The sequence below is a fragment of the Phaseolus vulgaris genome, chromosome 4 (genome assembly GCF_051622355.1).
Source record: "Phaseolus vulgaris cultivar YP4 chromosome 4, ASM5162235v1, whole genome shotgun sequence".
In the NCBI taxonomy this organism is placed as follows: Eukaryota; Viridiplantae; Streptophyta; class Magnoliopsida; order Fabales; family Fabaceae; genus Phaseolus; species Phaseolus vulgaris.
Window position 1 is genome coordinate 40144328 of NC_143501.1, and position 21033 is coordinate 40165360.

The following is a 21033-nucleotide window of genomic DNA, read 5'->3' on the forward strand; positions in this document are numbered from 1 at the left end:
AGAAAAATCAAACTTTTCAGAAAACATTTATTACGTCGTGCTAATTCTATTTGATGTCATTATACCTATTCAGGTTTGTTTATTTATTTATTTTCTCTTTATTCTGTATTTTTTTCCTATCTTTCTTCTTCGGACTTGTAGTTCAGACAAAATTTATATATGATTCTATACATAAAAGATTATTTGAGTTTTACCGATTAAAATTAAAGTTTTATTTCGGTAACTCGTATTGTATTAAAATATTATACACATTAATTCTGTCTGTATATATATACACATTTAAATTGTCAACAAAAATTATTAAAAAAAGTCAAATACTCAATTATAATTACTCTATGGTTGTATTCAATTTGCAATTCTTTTATAACTTAATCAAATTACATTTTGTGTATTAGTGTAAATTTTATTTTAGGGCACCCAACTACAATTGGGTTAGATAACTTCTTTATGGATTTTAAACTCTATAATCCTGCCAAACTATATAATAAAAATATAATATATGTATATATATATATAATAATTTTAATATAAATCATGTATTTTCTCATGTAAATAATATTTATATATATTTTAAATAATGTGTTACTTTATAATTATTAAAAAATATTGTAAATATTTATTTTGAAATATAAATAATTATTTTTAAAATTATTCAATTTAATGACTTAAATTAAGTTAAATCAATTATTAGATTAAATTGACTTAAATTAATGGGATTATATTAAATTGTTATATAAAAATATAAATCTAACCATTAAATTAAATTAGATAAAAAAATTAAATTAAGTGTAACCCACATTTAATAATGAAAAAAAATGCAAAACCAACAACGTGTAGTTAGGGACCTAAATTTCTTATCGGTTCACGTTGTGTTTGGACTAACCAATTTATTGTGTTTAAAAACGGATATGGAGGATGTGTTATGTTGGATCCATTTGCATTGATGTGTGGATGTGAAAAGGGGAAAATCTTTTGAGACGAATTGATTATACTTGAATTACGATTATACTTGAATTATAACTAGTTAATAATTCATTATGTTTATAAAAAAATAGAGATAATCGATTATACCTTTTGGTAATCGATTATGTGTTTTAATTTTTGTCTTTATGGTGGTATGCTTAGTTACTGTTGGGGTGTGGTTGGTAGTTACATGTGATGTACTTAATAGCTGTAGGATGTGATTAGTAGTTGTTGAGTGTGTTTACAAATAATAATATTATTTAAATTCAATACAAATTAATTTAATAATTATATTTTATAAAATTATGAATATTCAATTTATTTATTTAAATTTCATAATTTAAAATGTTTACGTATGTTGATAATTTTCCACCTAAGAATTTTTACAATTAAGAAAAGTTCAAATTTTATTTTTAATGCAAACACAATTATTTTCTGAGAAATTTCTATTTTTTGATAAATTGACATAATTTGGATTTTGTTCCAAAGTGAGTTCCAACATAGTTTTGAAAATAATATTTGAATTACAAACAACTAAATAAATAAATCATATTTTAAAAAAAATTATGTCTATGAAAAAGATGTGTATTATTTTTATGACAAGTTTTCATGTTCTAACAAGGTTAACTGATTCATATCTTTTTCGAAAATATTAATTTTATGGTACTTGAAATAATTTAGAAATTTTAATTAATTAAAATATACACAAAAATCATTTCATGTTTTATTATTTATAAATTTTTAATTACAATGATAAATTTGTAATCTTACATTTAAAACCATAAAAAAAATCTTACAATTATTATATCACTTACAAACTCTATTAAATTTTCCTCACATATTCACTCTAACATAACTCAATTCAAACACACTCAATTCCTTCACAATTTCCTTTCAAAATCCTCACACATTCACTTCTTCAAGTCTTTACACATTCTCTTCCCAATCCAAACACACCCTATACCAAAAACAACACCATCACAAAATGTGAAAAACAAAGTTCCTATCAATTTATTAAGGTGGTTTGACCTTAACAAAAAATTTGATAAGATGGTATGCACAATATTATTTATACAAGTTTGATAGTTTGTATAAACAATATTATTATTTATTTTTCATATTTAAAATACATATTAATAATAAAAATACTTTAAACATTAATATATATATATATATATGAAAGAGATAAACTAAATACTTATTTTGATAATCGTAGAATCATAATAATTTAAAAATAAAACCGAATTAAACAAACTATATATTATAAAACAATCTCAAGTTATCAACAAGTTAAAGCAACGATAAGTTGAATTAAAATAAACAATCGATTTAAACAACTATATATTATAAAACAATTTCAAGTTATCAACAAGTTTAAGTCACGATAAGTTGAATTGTCCATAAAAATAGGGACAAATTGAGCTTAAAAAATGGTAATCAACTCATGGTTCATTGTCATAATGTGAATAGAACACCTTTTGCACCCTTTCATTCAAGAGTTGAAAAAAAGAAAGTTTATAATTTTCTTGTTAAACTTGTTTATCAGTAAAAGATTGGCATACATGAAAACCATTGAAATGTGCTTTTACATGGTAAATTCGATATCATTATAGATAATTATATTTTCATTATTTCTTCTTCCTCATTTATTTATTTCGAAGTTTAAAATTTACATTTTTTTAAGATGAAAAATTATTTATTAATGTTATCATAGAATTCAATATTTGTTTTTACATTTGTACTAAAATTCGTAGTATACTATACTAATCTATTAATGTTTGGAATTGTTAAAATATTTTGTACTTTTAGTTAACATTTATCATAATCAACAAAATAATGAGCTGATTCGTTCAAATTTATTGATATAAGAAATGTTTACTTTAAATTAATAAAATATGGTTAAAAATATGAACAAGATATTTTCTTGAAGCAGATAGAAGTGATAGTGGCGCTTCCTGTGTTATGAACCAAGGATGATGTGCAACAAAGCTTTTGCTTGAAGGTAGAATCTCAGTCCAGTGAAGAGAGAACAAAACCACAACAGAAAACTACATAAACACAAAAAGGGGAATTGGCTAGAATCAAAATGTGAAAAAGGGGCAAAGACGGAGAATAAGGAAAAGAGAGAATGTATTATTCATATTGTGTTTTGAAGATACAAGAAAGAGTCTATATATAGGATAGGTGCAAAAAGAAAAATGGGCCGAAAGCTACATGCAGTCCAAAAACAAAAAAAAACAAAAAAAAGGATATTATCGGCTTCCCTCAAGTTGAGAATAGATGTTCTTCATTCCTTGGAAATGATTAAGGTGAAGGTGTTGAGAGGCATGAGTTTGGTGAAGATGTAAGCAACTTGCATGGAGGAAGAAATAGGAAGAAGTTTGAGAAGTCCAGCGACAATCTTTTCACGAACAATGTGACAATCAATTTCAATATATTTGGTGCGTTCGTGGAAGATAGGATTGTTGACTATTAGAATGGTAGATTAATTGTCGCAATAGAGGATGGTAAGTTGAACATAGGGAACCCGAAAATCTTGGAAAATATATATTAACCATTGTATCTCACATGTAGTTGTAGCCATTGCTATGTACTCTGCTTCCGAGGAGCTTCTTGAGATGGTCTACTGCTTTTTGGATTTCCATGTGATGAGAGAATTGTCTAAAAATATGGAAAATCCAGTAATGCATTTTCTTGTAGTAGGACAAGTTGCTCACTCATAATCACTAAAACATCTTAATTGAATGAAGCTAAAAGAGTGGAAGAAGATACTCGATCCAAGTGATTTTTGCATTATTACTAACTTATTATATTAATAAACATAATAAATAGTATAATTATAATATTTAAAATTTATAAAAAAAAAATTACTACATCAATTTAATCATCTATTTCAAAGTTTACATTTGTAGTTAGACAAATATACATTTTTATTTGAAAGTAAAATATACAAATTGTTAAAAATATTATCTATATCATAAAAAATTTATTCACTATATATGATAACGCAAATAAACAACTGAAGAGTTGTATAGAGATACATGAACTCAAATCTCAAAATTAAAAGTTTCCTATCAATTTTTTTAATAAATCTACTAAATTTTTTTAATATTCAATTCATGATTTTTATAATAACACGAAAAATTATTTAAATCAAAACTAAACATTCGAGTGAAAATAAAAACTTATTAATATTAAAATTTTCATCATTATAATTAATTTAATTATTATGTTTTTCTAATTTAATCTAAACTTTATCATCTTCTACTTTACACCAATTCAAATAGAAAAACATAAATAATTATCTATAGAGGATTTTGAAATAAAAATTTAAAATAATACAATTTTACAAAGAATATGATTTATAATAAATAAATAATAAAATGTTTTCATTTATATATAACCCTTAATTTATAATAACAATGAATTCTGTGAGTTTACCTATAATTTTTTATATTCACAATAATTCATTACTTACATTTTCCGTTTTTCAAATTTTTAGTTTCTAAACATATTGAATTATAATCTGAGTATATTTTTAACAACCACAAAGTGGCAGTTTCTTCCTGCATCTCTACATTTTTCTTCTTGCACCCCCACAATGTTATGCAAAAACCAAATTGTCTCTATTATTTTTTAAAACCCTACAATGCACTTGAACTATATTTATTTTTTGCATTTTCGGAAATATTTTGGATTGGCACTTCCGGAAAAATTTCAGATCAACCAATTCGTAATTCAAAATATACATTTCACATTAAAAAATCCATCATTCAAAAAAAGCATTTTGGATCTACCAATCTGTAACAGAAATATGCATTCCAGATTCAAAAATCCATAATTAAAAAAAAAAAAACATTCCAGATCCACCAATTCGTAACAGAATTAGGCTTCCGGATTCAACAATTCAGAAATTAATAATTTATGCAAAATTTACTTTTGGAATACCCCTTATCCGGAACAAAAATGATTTAGTTATGGATTGATGAATCCGTAGCACACTCCCAGATTCTAATTTCCAGTAACCATGGTGCCCTTTTTCAAATAAAAGGTTAAAGTCAGTTTCGGGATTTAGAAAATTGTAGGGGTGCAGGAAGAAAAACGTAGGGGTGTAGGAAGAAGAAGCCCCACAAAGTTTATATATGTACTACCCACTTTAACATTATTTCTTCTTGCACCTTTATAACTTTTTTGAACATCCCATAAGTCAGATGAAAATATCATTTTATCCTTAGAAAAATATATTTTGTAAGAAAGACCATTTTTTCTATTTACACATCTTGGAATACGTTTTTTTCCTTTAAAAAAATCATTTTGGATTATAAAATCTGGAAAGTATTTCCAAATCCGGTAATATCTTCTGGATTGTATAATCAATAACACTCATTACTATAATATGTATTTTGTATTATACAGTCCATTCAAAAATACCTTATGGATGATATAATTCGAAATATAATTTTAAAATGTATTATGGATTGTAGAATCCTATACAAAAATACCTTCCAGATTGTATAATCCGAAATACATATTATAGTAGGGGTATTACGAATTTTACAATTTAAAATACACAACAAAAAAATGAAAAAAAAAAGCAAATGAAAAATCTTAACATATACTTAAAAGGATATAATTGTAATTAAAAAATATATATGATTGTGTAGGAAGAATGTATGAAGGTGCAAGGAGAATTTGTCCCCCACTTTAATTATGTACAAATGTTTTTCATTTCTCGATTTTAACTTTATGTGTCATTGCTAAAATAACAAAAAAATATCAGCATAATTTTTCAAAATTTAATAAAGTTACAATACACATTTTAGTATAATAACCTTATATAAAATCAACTTATTAGTTATCAATATAATTATTTAAAAAAATATATAAATTGATCTTATTACTTATAATAATATTCAATATTAGATTTATTGTTGTGAACTGTAAAATTTAATACATTCACACCAACAACAATGAATAGTTCAAGTTGTGAAATATAACAAACAAACAATTATTTGCCCAAAATTAAGGGTGCACACATCAATAAAAGCCTCAAAATAAAATTTCTATTTTTATAAACCATTTTTTAATTAAATAATTGGTAAATTTAATATGCCAATGCTTGCGGGGATAAATTTATCTTTAATGAAAGGTTTTTTACATAGTAAATTGAGATAAAACCATTCATTAATAAACACAAGCAACATAAAGTGAGGCATGTGACAAAGACAATCTATGAACTTCATATTTATAATGATAATATACAACAATATTAACTATAAAAAAAATTAAATTAGTAATGTTCTCAACTTTTCAAAATATGTTCCAACAAAACAGTAAGTAAGGTGTTTTTAGATTTATAACATGCAAATTTAAATATTTATGTTAAGAAATTGTAAAACAACTAACTATTTTATAACAAAATTATACAAATTAACTTAACAAATTTTAACAGTTTATAATAATATGATAAATTTATATGTTACTTTTTTAAATAAAAACTTTCATCTTATACATCACCATCCAACTTGAAAATTTACATGTTACTTATACTTTTGTATTTCAATTTTAATTTAATTATTATCTTCATATTAAAAATCATTATCAAAACAAGATTTTACCTGTTTTTTTTTTAAAAAATTATTTTTTTCACTAATTTCTACTTACTTTTAAATGCATATTATTTTCTTTACTCAATTATTATTTTTCTATTTATTTATTTTTTTCTTAACCTTTTCAAAATTTTCCTTTAAATAATTTTAATATTAATACTTCTTATTTAATTATATTATAAATTAATCCTACATCAATTCACTTTTAACACTTTCACCAACTAAATAATTAAATGATTTTAACTACATTTCATTAACTAACCATATCATCATTAAAAATTTAAATTTCATCTCCTAAAAAAAGTATTAAAAAATTAAATTAATTTTGAATAAAAAATTACAAATACAATAAACTGAAAACAATTTCAAAGAAACATATAAGATATTTATATCTATGCCACAAAAAATTTAAACATAGAAATCACACTTATGTGTCGGTTTAGTTGACACAAATCTTCAAAATTATATAATTTTATAAATTTAATACTCGTCAACACCATTATTTTTTTTAAAAAATCTAACCATTGTGTTGGTCTTATCAACGATAGGCGTTCCAGAAAAATAAATATTATTTTCATTTGTGTTGCATTAGCCGACATACAATATTTTTTTCGTTTTCTTTTATTGTTTAGGGTTTAGTCAACGCAATTTGTGTTTTTTTTTTGGATGACGAGACTCTCTCATAGCAAATTCGTTATTTTCTTGTAGTGTATACTATCCACTTTAAAGGTATAAAGAGTGTGTTGACATATAAACTTTTTTGAAAGAGAATGAATTATTCAATCTAGAAATTTTGTACCTTTTGAAATATGCAAAATCTACAACAATTAAATAGTTATTAATTGTCCTTTTCTTGTTTTGTTTCCTTTTTTTTTTTTTTTATGGATTACATACCATATTTTTGTCTAACAACCCAAACATCTAGATGTCTTATATTAGGTGTCCTGTCAGATCATTGACCATACGTGTTTTATTATATGATAAGTGCCTAATTTTCGTAATATTTCATATTAAAATATAGGCACTTATGAGTATTAATCGTTAAAATACATATAAAATAATCCCTAATTTATAAATTTATATTTTTTTACATTTTTTTTTATCTTGATTTGAATAAGAGCATTTTATTCCCATATTTGGTGTTAATTGCAGGTTTCTAGGGAGGAATGGAGATTTGGATTAAAGAAGAATAATATAAGCTAAAAGGAGAAAGCTGGAAAGCCCGGAACGCAAAAAAAAAGAGAAAGAAAGTCCAACTCAGTAGCGAAGTTTCTCGCTCAAGCGAGATATTCTCCCTTGAGTGAGAATGCTCAGTGAAGTTTTTCGAAAAATAACGTTTTTCTCGCTTAAGCGAGAATGCGTCAGATAAATTGGGTTTTTTTTTTATGTTTTATCACTTAGCTCATCAGCACGACATACGAAGTCACCTAAACCTAGTAAATTAGGTTAAATAGGGGGCTATAGGCACAATCCTAGTGTGCCAGATTGAGAGGAAAACACCATTGAGTGAATTGTAACCAATTGGAAGAATGGAAGGTGATAGAAGTATGTGTGGCTAATTCTATCATTTGGGATTGAGAGTAATCTGTTCGAACTCTTATGTATCAAGGTGATATTTTATATATTATAATATTAAGTTCTTGATTGATCATTCGTATTGTTGTTTTATTTATAAATAGTCATGACAAGTTTGAGAATCTTAAATCTGACTGAGAGATATTTTTAGGGTTCTGACCTAAACAACAATACTTAACATATTTGAGTGCTAGAGATAGACTTGAAATGTTATTTGCCATTAACGCATGATTGTGATTCCTAAGTTGTTTTTATAAGTATGCGAGGGATCGATATTTAGGAAACATTCTTAAGAATTTTATATGCGAGATATCAATATAAATGATTTTTCTACGGGCATCAATTTCAATCCAAGAACTTAATATATTGACATGCTAATCTAAATACATGAGAGTGAGAGAGATGAAACCTAATCCCTATTTTTCCAACTTGAAGCAACTAATTCTTTGTTTGTTTTCTTATTGATCATTGCCAACACAATCAATTCAACACTCTTTTTATTGTTATGTTCTATATTTAGTGATTATTGTACTTGATAATTCACTATTTTTGGTAGGATCGATATTCGTCCTTAGGGACAATTATTACTTTTGACAACACGGTGTACTTGCTGTAAGTTTTTTGCGCCATTGTCTGGAACAAGTTTGATTTGTTAAGTATAGTTTCCTACATATTGTGAATATTTTAACTATTTTTATTTTTTTGTTAATAGTTCTTCCTTTTTGTTTATATTTTTTATGGTGTTTATATTTGTTATTGTTTTTATGTTGCTTTATTTACATAATTGTTTTATTTTGTTTATTTTATTTTATTACAGATTTAGTTTTTTTTTTCTATTAATTTGCAGATTTGCTTTTATTATTTTAATCTTTATCTTGAAATTATTTGCTTTTAATTGTTTTTAATTTATTTTCAGATTTTTGAATTTATTTGTTTCTTATATTTAGATTTATTTTGAATTGATATTTTTAATTTGTTTGTAATTTACTTTTTTGTTTTTTTAAAGAAAAAAAATACTCTGGTTTTTTTGTGCTAATATTTGTCAGGAAGATAGCAACATGGCAGAAGAACTAGCATCACTCCCTAGGAGGACACTTGGAAATTATGTCATGTATTAATGGCCAAGACATTTTTCTAGTATTGCAATACATGCTACCGCCAAGGCCTTGGAAATAAATCCTGATTTTCTCACTCTCATCAGTGTCTATCAATTTACAGAAATGGAACATGAGGATCCATATTCACATTTGGATACATTTTATGAATTGGTGAGAACAATGAGCTTTAAATTAGGTGAAGTTGAAAATTTATGCACTTGTTTCCTTTTCATAGGCAGGTAAAGCTAAAGAGTGGCTAAAATAACTTCCAAATCAGAGCGTCATTAGCTCGAAAGAGGTAGAGGAAAAATTTCTACAAAGATTTTTTCCAATCTCTTGCTACATCAAAGCAAAGTTTGAAATCTCTATGTTCAGAAAAAGAGCAATTGAAGTCTTTTGTGAGACACAGGAAAGATTCAAGATGATATTGAGAAAACACCAAAATCATGGGTTTGAAAATATTACTCAACTGAGCATATTCCTGAATGGTCTCAGATTTGACATAAAGATGCTCCTAGATGCCGCAGCAAGTGGCACAATGATGGTTCTTGATGTAGAACAAGTGACAAGGATTATTGATGCATTGGCGTCAATTGATTATCAAGCCCAACATGATAGACAAGGTATTCAGAATAAAGGGTTGTTTGCACTTTTGGCTCAAAATAAAATTCTAACACAACAAATTGAGCAATTAACCGCACAAATGGATAACTTGCCCCAACAATTACATGTTGTTCATTCATCTCAAAGTCAGAGTCAATCAATCAGGTGTGATTTTTGTGGAGGTGATCATCCTAATGGTCACTGTTTTTATTAGAACAATTCACCTGAAGCTGAGTATCCATCCGTCCTTGAAAGAATGAGTAAAGTTGAAGACGCTCTGGAAAAGATTGTGATCGTGTAGGAAAATAGCATGGCCACGATTAGGAGTATAGAGATCCAGATGGGACAGATGACCAAACAAATTGCACAAATTGTAGAGGAACAAATTAGCCAATTCTCAGGCAACACAACAACCAACCCAAAAGAGCATTGCAATAATATAGTGGTTGAAAAAGAAGATGGGTCTAAGGGGAAGAGATAGGAGAAAGAAAGAGAGAGAAAAGAAAAGCAATGAGAAAGAAAGGATTAAAAATAAGGAGAGAAGTGTTCTTGAAAAAGATTTATCATATCCTCATCCTCCTTCAATAAAAGAGAAGGAAATAATTTTTTTTTGATAAATTGCTCCCTAAAAATTATTTTGTAGGAAATCTGAAGCAAGATTCAACACTTGAGAGATTTATATAAACCATCACAAAGAATATCAGTACCAATGAGATGATTATTCTTAACTAAACTGAAACATCAATTACCAAAATTAAAAGAATATCCAATAACATAAAGTTTACATAACAAAACCAAATTTCTGAATAAATTTGGTACAAAAGAGTTTTCGATAAATCTATATGTTTCCCAATGTTAAGGATTAAACAATAAATCTTAACTGATTCTAATGTACCTTTCATTTTATTTCCTATGAAGATAAAAAAAATTAATGACCTTATGGTTTGGATTGCCAAGAATCCATTTCTTTTGTAACAAAGCCTTACGTTTTGGACATTCCTTCTATGAATGTCTAGATTTCTCATATAAATGGTAATTATTGTCCTTTGATGCTTTCTTCTAAGTTTGTATAAATGTCTCATTAACCTTTCATTTCTCTTTACTGTTGAATAAGGTATTTTGTTGTCTCCAAATTCAAGTGGAATGCATGAAGATCCTTGTTGTTGGTTGTGTGTGTGTGTCTAGAGTAGTTGAATTTGTTAATCCACTCTAATTGATGATCCAAGGTTGTTTGATTTTAATCCTTTTGAAAAAGATGTGTTTTCAAAGGAAAGTGAAAAACCAATATGTTCAAATTTCTATTCAACCGGTTATTTTACACTTAATGTATTTTGAAAAGGATTTGTAAAAGCTTAAATTTGTTTGACTTTGCTGTCAAACCAATTCAATCGATTGTTTCGTGTTTTCAATCAATTGTTTTTTTGAAAACCTTAACGGAATTTTGTTAAGTGGCTTTAATATGTTTTAAATGATTTAAAATGTTTTGGCTCTTTCATTAAATGCTTTGACCAACTGATTGAAGTTTAAATAAGTTGTTTTACGCTCCTAATCTTAATTGATTCAAGAGAAATTATTCAAATCAGTTTTCCAAGATTGCTAAAAGCTTTGGATCTTTTCTAAGAGTAGAATAGGACTGTGTTGTATCAATTGTACTTTAATATGTGATTGTACCCATGTGTACTCCATTCCTTCTCTCTTAACTACTTTATTTCTTTGAGAATTGTTGTTAGGCAGATTCAAATGTTGTTATGAAATCTGTGGTGTATTTGCCAAAGGTGGTGTGTGTTCTTGAAGGGTTCCAGATCACCACTTTGGTGTGTTGTATGTGTAATCAAGGTTTCTGATTGCTTAGTGATTTCTCAGTGGTTGCTGAGGACTGGATGTAGCTATTGGTAAAAATTGAACCAGTATAAAACTCTGTTAATTTCTCTATCCTTTCTCTCTTTTAAAACTGTTTTTGCTTTGTTTTTAACACTGTTGGTATAAGCAACCGATTGTTTCGCAAAAACAACCGGTTGATTTTCTGCAATCACATTAAAATCAATTTTGAAATTGGCTGAACTGATTTCTAATTCATTGATTCCTCATTGGCTTTTATCTACCTTCAATATTTGCAAAAATATTTCATAAACAATTCACCCCTCCTATTGTTTAAGGCCTACATTTCTAACATTTACCCTATTAAGTTTCTTCACAAATTTTTTCCTAACTCCTTGATTCCCTTTGTTGCTTTACAGATCTACACAAATTGTTAGGTTCTTAACAAAAATAAGCAAGAAAACACAATAATTTTTTTGAAAGAAAATACTTTATTGAAATTGGATGGTTTTATACACAAAGTATAACATCTTCAAAGTGTATAGTCTATACTCATAATGGTCTGTATATATGAAACATAAACTAAGGAAATAACATAAAATCATTAAGATAACAAAGCCTAATAAATGCATGCACTAGATGAGTTGTCACACCAGTACTAGATAGTTTTATTGTCCTTCCATTAGATGGTCTAACTATTTTATTGAGCTCTTCAATAGGTAGTCTGTTGCCCTCAATTTAAAGCCAATCATCACAACTTTCATATTAAAACTTGTAATGACATTAGATTTTGAACAAATCACCCCGATTCGTTAACAATCTTGTTCATAGAACACATGTTGAATAACATTATTTAAACCAAATTTGGTGCACACCATTTTTCAAACGATAAATGTAGTACAAGTACTATACCCTGATCATTCCCTTTAAGTATTATGGACGTTTAATCAGTCAAGTAGAGAGTTAAAATCTTTAGGGTGCTCAATTTCTTGCATACTCTGGACCGTGCTTACCACATGATCACCTTTAAATCCCATGCTCCCAAATTTCTCAATCATTTCATTGTAGGCATGCATATGAATAAAATGTGGGTTGGCTAGAGCTCTTAGCCATAACATTATGTGGTGCAGGGTTGTGAAGGGAAGCACTAGCTCAAGGATATACCTTGAGTAGTATGAGAAGGTTGTTATGATGGAGAATGTGTTCTTGCACTCTCACCATCATACACCATGCAAGAATTGGTAGAAGGATGCATGGTGTAGGTCCCGCTAGTTCCAAACATATCACTTGGTTGTGCTAAAAAGAGCTCTTCATGTGTTATATACATTTTTGTGGAACTATTACCATCTGGATTCGTAAACTCGTAAGATTTACTTCATATAAAAAAAATTCATTATCAATTCTTCTTGGATCCATGGAAGAAGGTGAATATCTCTTCTCATTAGACTGTGAATGGCATGAGGAAGATGTTTTTTTACGAACAAGTTGAAGCTTGGTTAATTCTTTTTTAGTCTCAATCAATTCTTGTTTGTCTTTCAAATTTGCACAAATCTGTGTACCTACATCAACAACACAAGAAAATAAATTAATGTAAAATTATGTATACTCTCAAAGAATATGCAGTCAACAAAAAATTGAATAGCTTCATGCAATGCAACATGTTAGTGATGTTAATAAAGGACTACTTTGCTCGATTTTTATAACTTAGTATACTTCCAGCTACCCAAACAACATAAATTTCATGATGGTAGGAATATCAACAAGTAAAAACATTATTCTAGCAATAAATGATTCTTAATTTAGTAACAACAACGTATTTGTTTTGTAATTAACAACCTAGGAAAATAAAGTATATTAACAATATAATATTATAATGATTTCCAAAACCAAGCAAGTTGAAAGCTTTGGTGTGCAGATACAAAGAAGATATTTTCCATCTAGACGGAAAAAGAGTTTTTACTACTATATAAAAAAAACCCAAGAGATTAGGACTTCATTCTAATTTTTATTGTACAATATGAGAACACCATATTCCAAGTATTCATCCATCAGAGAGATATTTTGTCACTTTAAGACAAAACTATTCATCAAGCAAGACAGAAAAGGAGAAATCAAAGCTAACTTAAAGGACATTGTAGATTCTATCAATTAAAAATAAAACTTACTTCTTGAAGGTGTTTGTTAAGATATTTTAGTTTTGAATCTGCCTCTTTATGGTCACTATTTAAATCAAATCGAATTGTTCATTGATTTGTCAAGATTGTAGTAGCATAATTCCAACTTAGACATGCTTGAACTGATTCCCTCAAGAAACCACATAAGGTTGTCAGTATATGTTTTCATTATGTTCTCAACCGTGATAATCACATCCTGACTCAAAGAATATTCATGCGAACAATAAGAAGTAACATGAACTATAAATGTTATTGCCATTCTTGATGCATGAAAATCTTGTTAAAAGGTTGAATTTGCATATTTGAGATCTAGAATCACTTTATAAGCATAAAAATTACATGAAGTCCATTTTGATTACAAGTACAAAAACCCATCTAAGAAATGTTCAACTTGAGAATGATCAAAACAATTTAGAACAAAGCAAGCAAAACAACTTTATGTTAATAGAAATTCAAAATACATAGAATAACAACTTAAACACAATGAACCTACTCCATGCCTTTCTTTTTCCTCTTAAACTTAATATGTCTTTCTTTTTTCCCACCTCGATCATTGCCTATAAATTTGCTAGATATAATTAAGTTGCATTGACATACTATTAATATGCAAACAAGGCAGAACCCAACTACATTTCATATTGGCCATTGATCAATCAACACATTAACAAAAGTTTTATCCCAGCAAGTAATGTCAACTATATCAATATTAAGTTAAAATAAAACACGATAAAAAAGTCCAATGCACATATCAAACATGCAACAAGTTATTTTTCATCCGCTAGTGTACCAACCCTTGGATAGGAACTTCACAACACAATTTGCACAAAGCTACCCTTTCTACACTTTAACACAAATTCATCTTTCATTTTTTTTACTACCAACCAATTAGCCTCATCATTCTCGCATCAATGCCTAAAAAATTGCGAAACACCTTTCCCAAACTTAAGTCATATTAGCAACACATTCTTCATTTTATTCACGACAAACCAGTTGATATATTACTTATTTTCATCTTGCTGTTAATTAACCATCTTGTGTATCCATGCATGTAGTCATAAAAAAAAAAGACTTTCATTGTACTATATCAAAGGATACGGATGCAAGGGTTCTAGAAGGAAGCTAATATTAATTTTGTTACTTTGTCTTTTCTGATTCTTAGTTGTTTCTCTTTGTATATGTGTTTAGCCTTTATTTTTTTCTTTTTTTATTCTTAGTTATTTCTCTTTGTATAAGTGTCTAGCATTTACTGGTTATTTTTTTTACATTCTCTCTTTAGCTAGATCTAAAATGAGTGTACCGCTTGTATATATTCAGACCCTTTACTTTGTCTTGAATAAAAAAAGTAGAAGAGATATTCTTTCTCACATCCTTTGCCTTCATTTTTCTCTTTTGTTCATTTATGCTCTTTTTTATAATATGGTATCAGAGCTCTAACCAAAATTCTAGTTGCTACATTTATCCATGGGTGAAGTTGTTGATCCCTCATAAGATTTTTGTTCACCTTACCATGTTAGTTCATAAGATAATCCTTCCTTTCTCTTTGTCCCTATTATTCTTAAGGGACCAAACTATCATCATTTGTCTCATTTATTTCAAATGAGCCTCATTTCAAAGAATAAGATTGTTTTCAGCATGACAAAGAGCCAATATGTTGGTTGTTCCCTGGATGCTCAAGGTTGTTTCTCCATACTTTGCACATAACATCATTTGTATGGACAATGCCTTTGACATATGGAATGATTTAAAGGAGAGATTCACACAAAAAGACATGATTCGTATTTTTGATCTTTAGGAGATGATTTCTTCTTTCAAACAATATTTTAAGACAAAGGATATGAGAAATAATATCTCTTATGTTTTTCTAATGAAAACAAAGTAGATGGTCTGAATATATACAAACAATGCACTCATTCTAAGTATAGCTAAAGAGATAGAATGTAAAACAAAGAAGTAATAATGGATAGACACTTGTACATAAAGATGGAAATGTGGGATGGGCCATGCGGGTCGGTCCGCAGTTCGCTACTGAAAAGCGTGGGGCAGACTCACTAGTCTAGCCCGCTGACCCGCTTAGACCTGTCCCACATAACCCACAACCTGCACGGGCTAACAGCGGGGCGGGGTAGGTTGGCCTGTTGTCCTGCATAAATAGATAAAAAAATCATACATCACTCACCTTTATTGTAGTGTGACATTTATTTTATTTTATTTTAAAAATTGAATTTAATGTACTAAAAAATGAATGTTTTATTTTAATTATCTAAATGAGTTAATATTAAGAGTGACAGTGGATTTAGTTTTAAATAAAGTTTGGTTAATAAAAAAACAATATAAAGAAGAGATTTCAATAAGATACTTGTTAAAAAATGAGTCATCTTCATTAAAATATTTTGTAACAAAACTTTGATAAGATACTCTGATACATTTACATACATATATAGAAAAAATAAATGCAAAAAAAAACTTTAATTATTTTTAATCAAGTCTTCTAGCAACCTTCATACTTGAATTGAAACAATAAAATTTTAATTTTTCAACAGCAGAAATAGTTTTTTATAATTAATAAAATTTTAATTTTTTTTCTTAAAAAATATTTTTCTTATGCGGGCAAGCCTGCGGGCTACCTCTTATGCGGGACGGGCCAATGAAATGAATTCGCACTCCTTGCACGGGGCAGACCAGCTCACATTTCCACCCCTATTATACAAAGAGGAACAACTAAGAATAAAAAAAGACAAAAAAAAAAACTATACACCTATACAAATAGAAACAACTAATAATAAGAAAAGATAAAATAAATAAAAAACTAATATTAGCTTCCTTGTAAAATTCTTGTATCCATATCCTTTGATACTCCACCCAAGCTGATGATAAAATATTGATGAGACCTAGCTTAAAACAAATACTTTTGCAAGATTAAGGACTTAAGGCTCTATGATGGAGAGTTAAAAGAAGATGTATGCATGGTTTCTCCTCCTAGATTGATTTATTTTCAAGTAGGACAAGTTTGTAAATTAAAAAAAGGCTTTATATGGCCTTAAGCAAGCCATCAAATAATGATTTGCCGAACTGACATCCTTTTTGCTTTTTGCGGGATATACTCAATATATGAATGGTCATTCCTTGTTCATTAATTATTCTGAATAATCTTTTACAAAATTATTGGTGTATATGGATGATATAATATTGGGGAAAAAATGATAAAGAGGAGATTGATCAAATCAAACAAGCCTTGAATTAGACATTCAAGATTAAAGATCTTGGAGATTTAAGATATTTTCTTGGTCTTAAACTAACAAGAAGTAAGAAAGTAATAATAATGAATAAAGGAAATATGCAATTAAATTGTTAACAAATGCAGGTCTTTTAGCCTGCAAACATGCACTCACTCCTATTGATAATAATACAAAATTGTCTTTTATTAGAAGTGTTCCTTTCACATATGTTCAAGCCTATAGAAATAGAAGATTTGATTGGAAGACTTATGTATCTCTCTAATACCCAACTTGACATAATTTTTTTATGTGCAAAACCTTTCTAAATTTCTTTCTAAGCCTGTAATTGCTCACTATTTTGCCACAATTATAATTTTCATATATATTAAAGGAGCTTCAAGTCTTGGTTTATTTTTCTCTTCAAACACTTGTGCTCATAAAAACCTTTTCTGATAGTGATTGGGGCACCAACAGTGATTCAAGACAATCAGTGACTGATTTTAGTGTGTATCTTGGGAATTCCCTCATATCTTGGAAATCAAAGAAGTAAGGAACAATATCAAAGAGTTATTATGAAGCTGAATACATGATAATGACCTTTGTTACAAGTGAAATTCAATGGCTAACTTATCTTCTTCAAGATTTCAAAGTTCCTTTTGAGCAGCCATCTCTTTTATATTGTGACAATGACAAATCCAGTGTTTCACGAGCGTATGAAACACACAGAAATAGATTGTCACATTGTTAGGAAAAGATTGAAGAATGATCTCATCCATTTGTTTCTCATTTCCACCACAGAACAACTGACAGACATTTATACCAAAGTCTGAAGTCCTCAATCTTTATTTGTTTTAAGTTAGGTCTCATCAATATTTTCTCCCTAGCTTTCGGGGTAACAGAAGGATATGGATACAAGGCTTATAGAAGGAAACTAATATTAATGATTACTTTGTCTATTTTGATTCTTAGTTGTTTCTCTTTATACATATGTCTAGCCTTTACTTTTGTCTCTTCTAAGTTTTAGGGTTTTTTTTACAAGTGTCTAGTCTTTATTGGTTCTTTATTTTACATTCTCTCTTTTTAACTAGACATGGAGTCAGTGTACTCTTTGTATATATAATGACCATCTACTTTATTTTCAATAAGAAATAGAAACTATATTCCTTCTCATATTCTTTATCTTCTTTTTCTCTTTTGTTCATCTCTATTTTTTTTCTAACAAATTAAAAATAAAACAATCGAATTTAACCTTGAAGCAGTTAGTTTATTACAAAAAAAAACCCCAAACAAAATTAAATAAAGGAACGAAAAAAATTTGCCCACTTGTAATCTCAATATATTGCCGAAAATGAAAACTTTCCCAAAACACCGGACATTTGTTCATAGCTAATATTGGGTTGGACATGTTTGGGAGAGTTGATAAGAGATGGAAGATTTAAATCCGAATAACTAGGAACCATGACTTAAAGAGACCTCATTCCATCTCCAACTTAAAATATTTAAACAATGATTTTCTAATTTCCTTTTAATTGCATGGTATCTCCACAACAACATGTTAAGAGTATTTTTTTTTAAATGAGTACTATAAGTATGAATTATTTATCCATAAAATTGATGGTTGGAGAAAACAATATTGTCATGTAATTAAAAATATTGTCACATTATTACCTAGTTATTTTCCATTGAAAAAATATGAATTAGCAACTTGAATCATATGGCTATTTGAGAGAATTTTTTAGGAGAATGAGCAGTGTTAGTAATAAATTCTCCCTAAACCAAAATCACTTAAAAAGTGTTTATATATATATATATATATATATAACTCTATAAATGTTTTTGTTGCAACCTTTTAAGTTGTATTATTTTTAACTTGATATCAAGCATAACCATCCCAGTTATAGCATAAATAAATCATTTATTATTTTAAATATAAAGACATGAAATATATAAAAATAAATTTTACAATTAAATCCTAAACCCTAAAAATAAATTACATAATTTATTTATTATATAATGTATATGCCACTTGGAAACCGATTGATATTAAATCAAAGTGGCTGCTTTTGTAGGTAGAACCTGTAACAATAAATACCCGTTCATGTTATGATAAGAAAAAGATACTAATTTTATCGAGAAAAGTTTCTTCATATATTTAACATTGATTATAATAATATTTTTAATTAGTTTTTTTTTATTAAAGTGTGAAGTGTATATTTTTACTGTTTTTACCGTATTAATATATCACCCCCCAATTTTACGCAGAAAAACGCAGAAATTTCTTTTTCGCATGTTATAATAAATCTAATAATCCAATTCCAACCCATCCAAAAATTTTAAACTTTAATATAATTGAATAAAAAATTTATATTCTCACCCCTAATACATACTTTTCAACTATTTAACAATGTAAAATTCTTTGTGTATAAAAATTAAAGATGCATATCTCTTAAAAGAGTGACGTAAATAATAAGCATAACACAAATATTAGTTAAACAACACAAATCACCTTTTAGCGAGCATAAAACTTCAATTATTTTATTTTTAATCATCAATTAAGTAAAGGTTTAAAAATATTAAAAAGCGATTAGAACAAACAAACAGCCATAACAAAGGTAAAATAGCGTACAAGACAAAAGCAAATGTGAAACCCGAGTTTTCCAAATGAACACTTGTAACCAAAGGAATACGGAAGAGACACAATATGGAGGAAGAAGAAGGGCAAATACGTAAGTTCAGAGGAAAAAAATCAGAAAAAGATTTGCCCTATTTTAATATTGTATATAAAGGTTTATAATATTTTAGGTGTATGTTATATTTTATTATCCAGTTATTACATAATTTAGTTCTCATTTATTTATTAATTGCACTATTTTATTAGTTTTCAATAATTGAGTATGATTGATTACCACCACAACCACCTCCGAGACTTTCCATATATATATATATATATACGTATGTAATGCCGTCAAACCCTCTCCCTGAGAGACCAAAACTCCATTTTTTTTCTCTTTCTCCGATCACATTTTCCCTAAATTTTCATCTTCATTCTTCCCCTTCCATACCTAACAGTCTGCATGAAGAAATCAGGCCTCCTGGCCGCCGCCGCCGCATCCGCCACCGCCGTCTCCCTTTCCTCCTCTTCCCATCAGGTTCCGAAAACGTTTCGCCATTTTCAATGCCCAAAATAGAAGAAAAATTATTATTTTGTGAATAAGGTTAATTTTCTGAGTTTGGCGGGTTTTATTTTTTGCAGGATGAGAGTAGAATCCGAGAGAACACTTCGTCGCAGAAATCTACTTTAATGGAGAAGTTCGCTCCAAAATTTGATGGCTTGCGTTTTATTGAAACCCTAGTCACTGCGCATAGATGAGTCGTGGTTTAGAATTTCTCATTCAATTGCGCTTTCGTGCTTCGTGCTTGTTACTCATTCGTTTCCATCGTCTTTTTTAGAGAACAATTTATCTGAGGGAATATATCAATTTTTTTTCTTATTTATTCTATTAGGAAAATTAGAGAGAGTTTTTTCAAATATTACGGGACTATTATTATATGGTTTTCAGACTTTCTGGAAATAAAATATATATAGCTCTTGTGTAGGCCACCAGATAGTAGTAGGTATAAATATTTTTTTATGCTATTTTGTTTAGCTTCATACTTTGGAGTTTACAGAATGGAATACATATTCGAATATTGGTATTGGCAAAGCAACGAATCGGACATACTCGTGTGTGGTTAATTGGATTTGTATGAGTTAGTTTTATCATGAAAAACAAATTCAAGTTTGTCCTGAAGTTAATATATAAGATTTGGTAGGAAAATGGTGTGATTTGAAAATTTCCAGAGCATGGAGTCTTCTCTCTTTGATGTGATTGCTGCGTTGTGTTATCTTTGTTGGGTATATGATATTTGCAACTTGTGAGGTGAGGATATTAAATAATGGTGTTTTAATAATTACCAGTAATATAGAATCAGATATTAC

General features: G+C 28.1%; 1 protein-coding gene across 1 annotated transcript; it reads left to right on the top strand.

The window, feature by feature from the left end:
• Positions 1-19998: 19998 nt before the first annotated feature.
• Positions 19999-20888, top strand: LOC150028058 (uncharacterized). The gene is made up of 2 exons (XM_090301601.1): positions 19999-20203; positions 20308-20888. Exons 1-2 carry the CDS (start codon positions 20129-20131, stop codon positions 20422-20424), a joined length of 192 nt encoding a protein of 63 aa, XP_090157727.1. The 5' UTR covers positions 19999-20128; the 3' UTR covers positions 20425-20888.
• Positions 20889-21033: the final 145 nt, after the last annotated feature.

Bases quoted from the DNA above. Each gene is read 5' to 3' on its own strand.
- LOC150028058 (XM_090301601.1), top strand. From the start codon at position 20,129: ATGAAGAAATCAGGCCTCCTGGCCGCCGCCGCCGCATCCGCCACCGCC. The intron at 20,204-20,307 runs GTTCCGAAAACG...TATTTTTTGCAG, and splicing joins TTTCCTCCTCTTCCCATCAG to GATGAGAGTAGAATCCGAGA.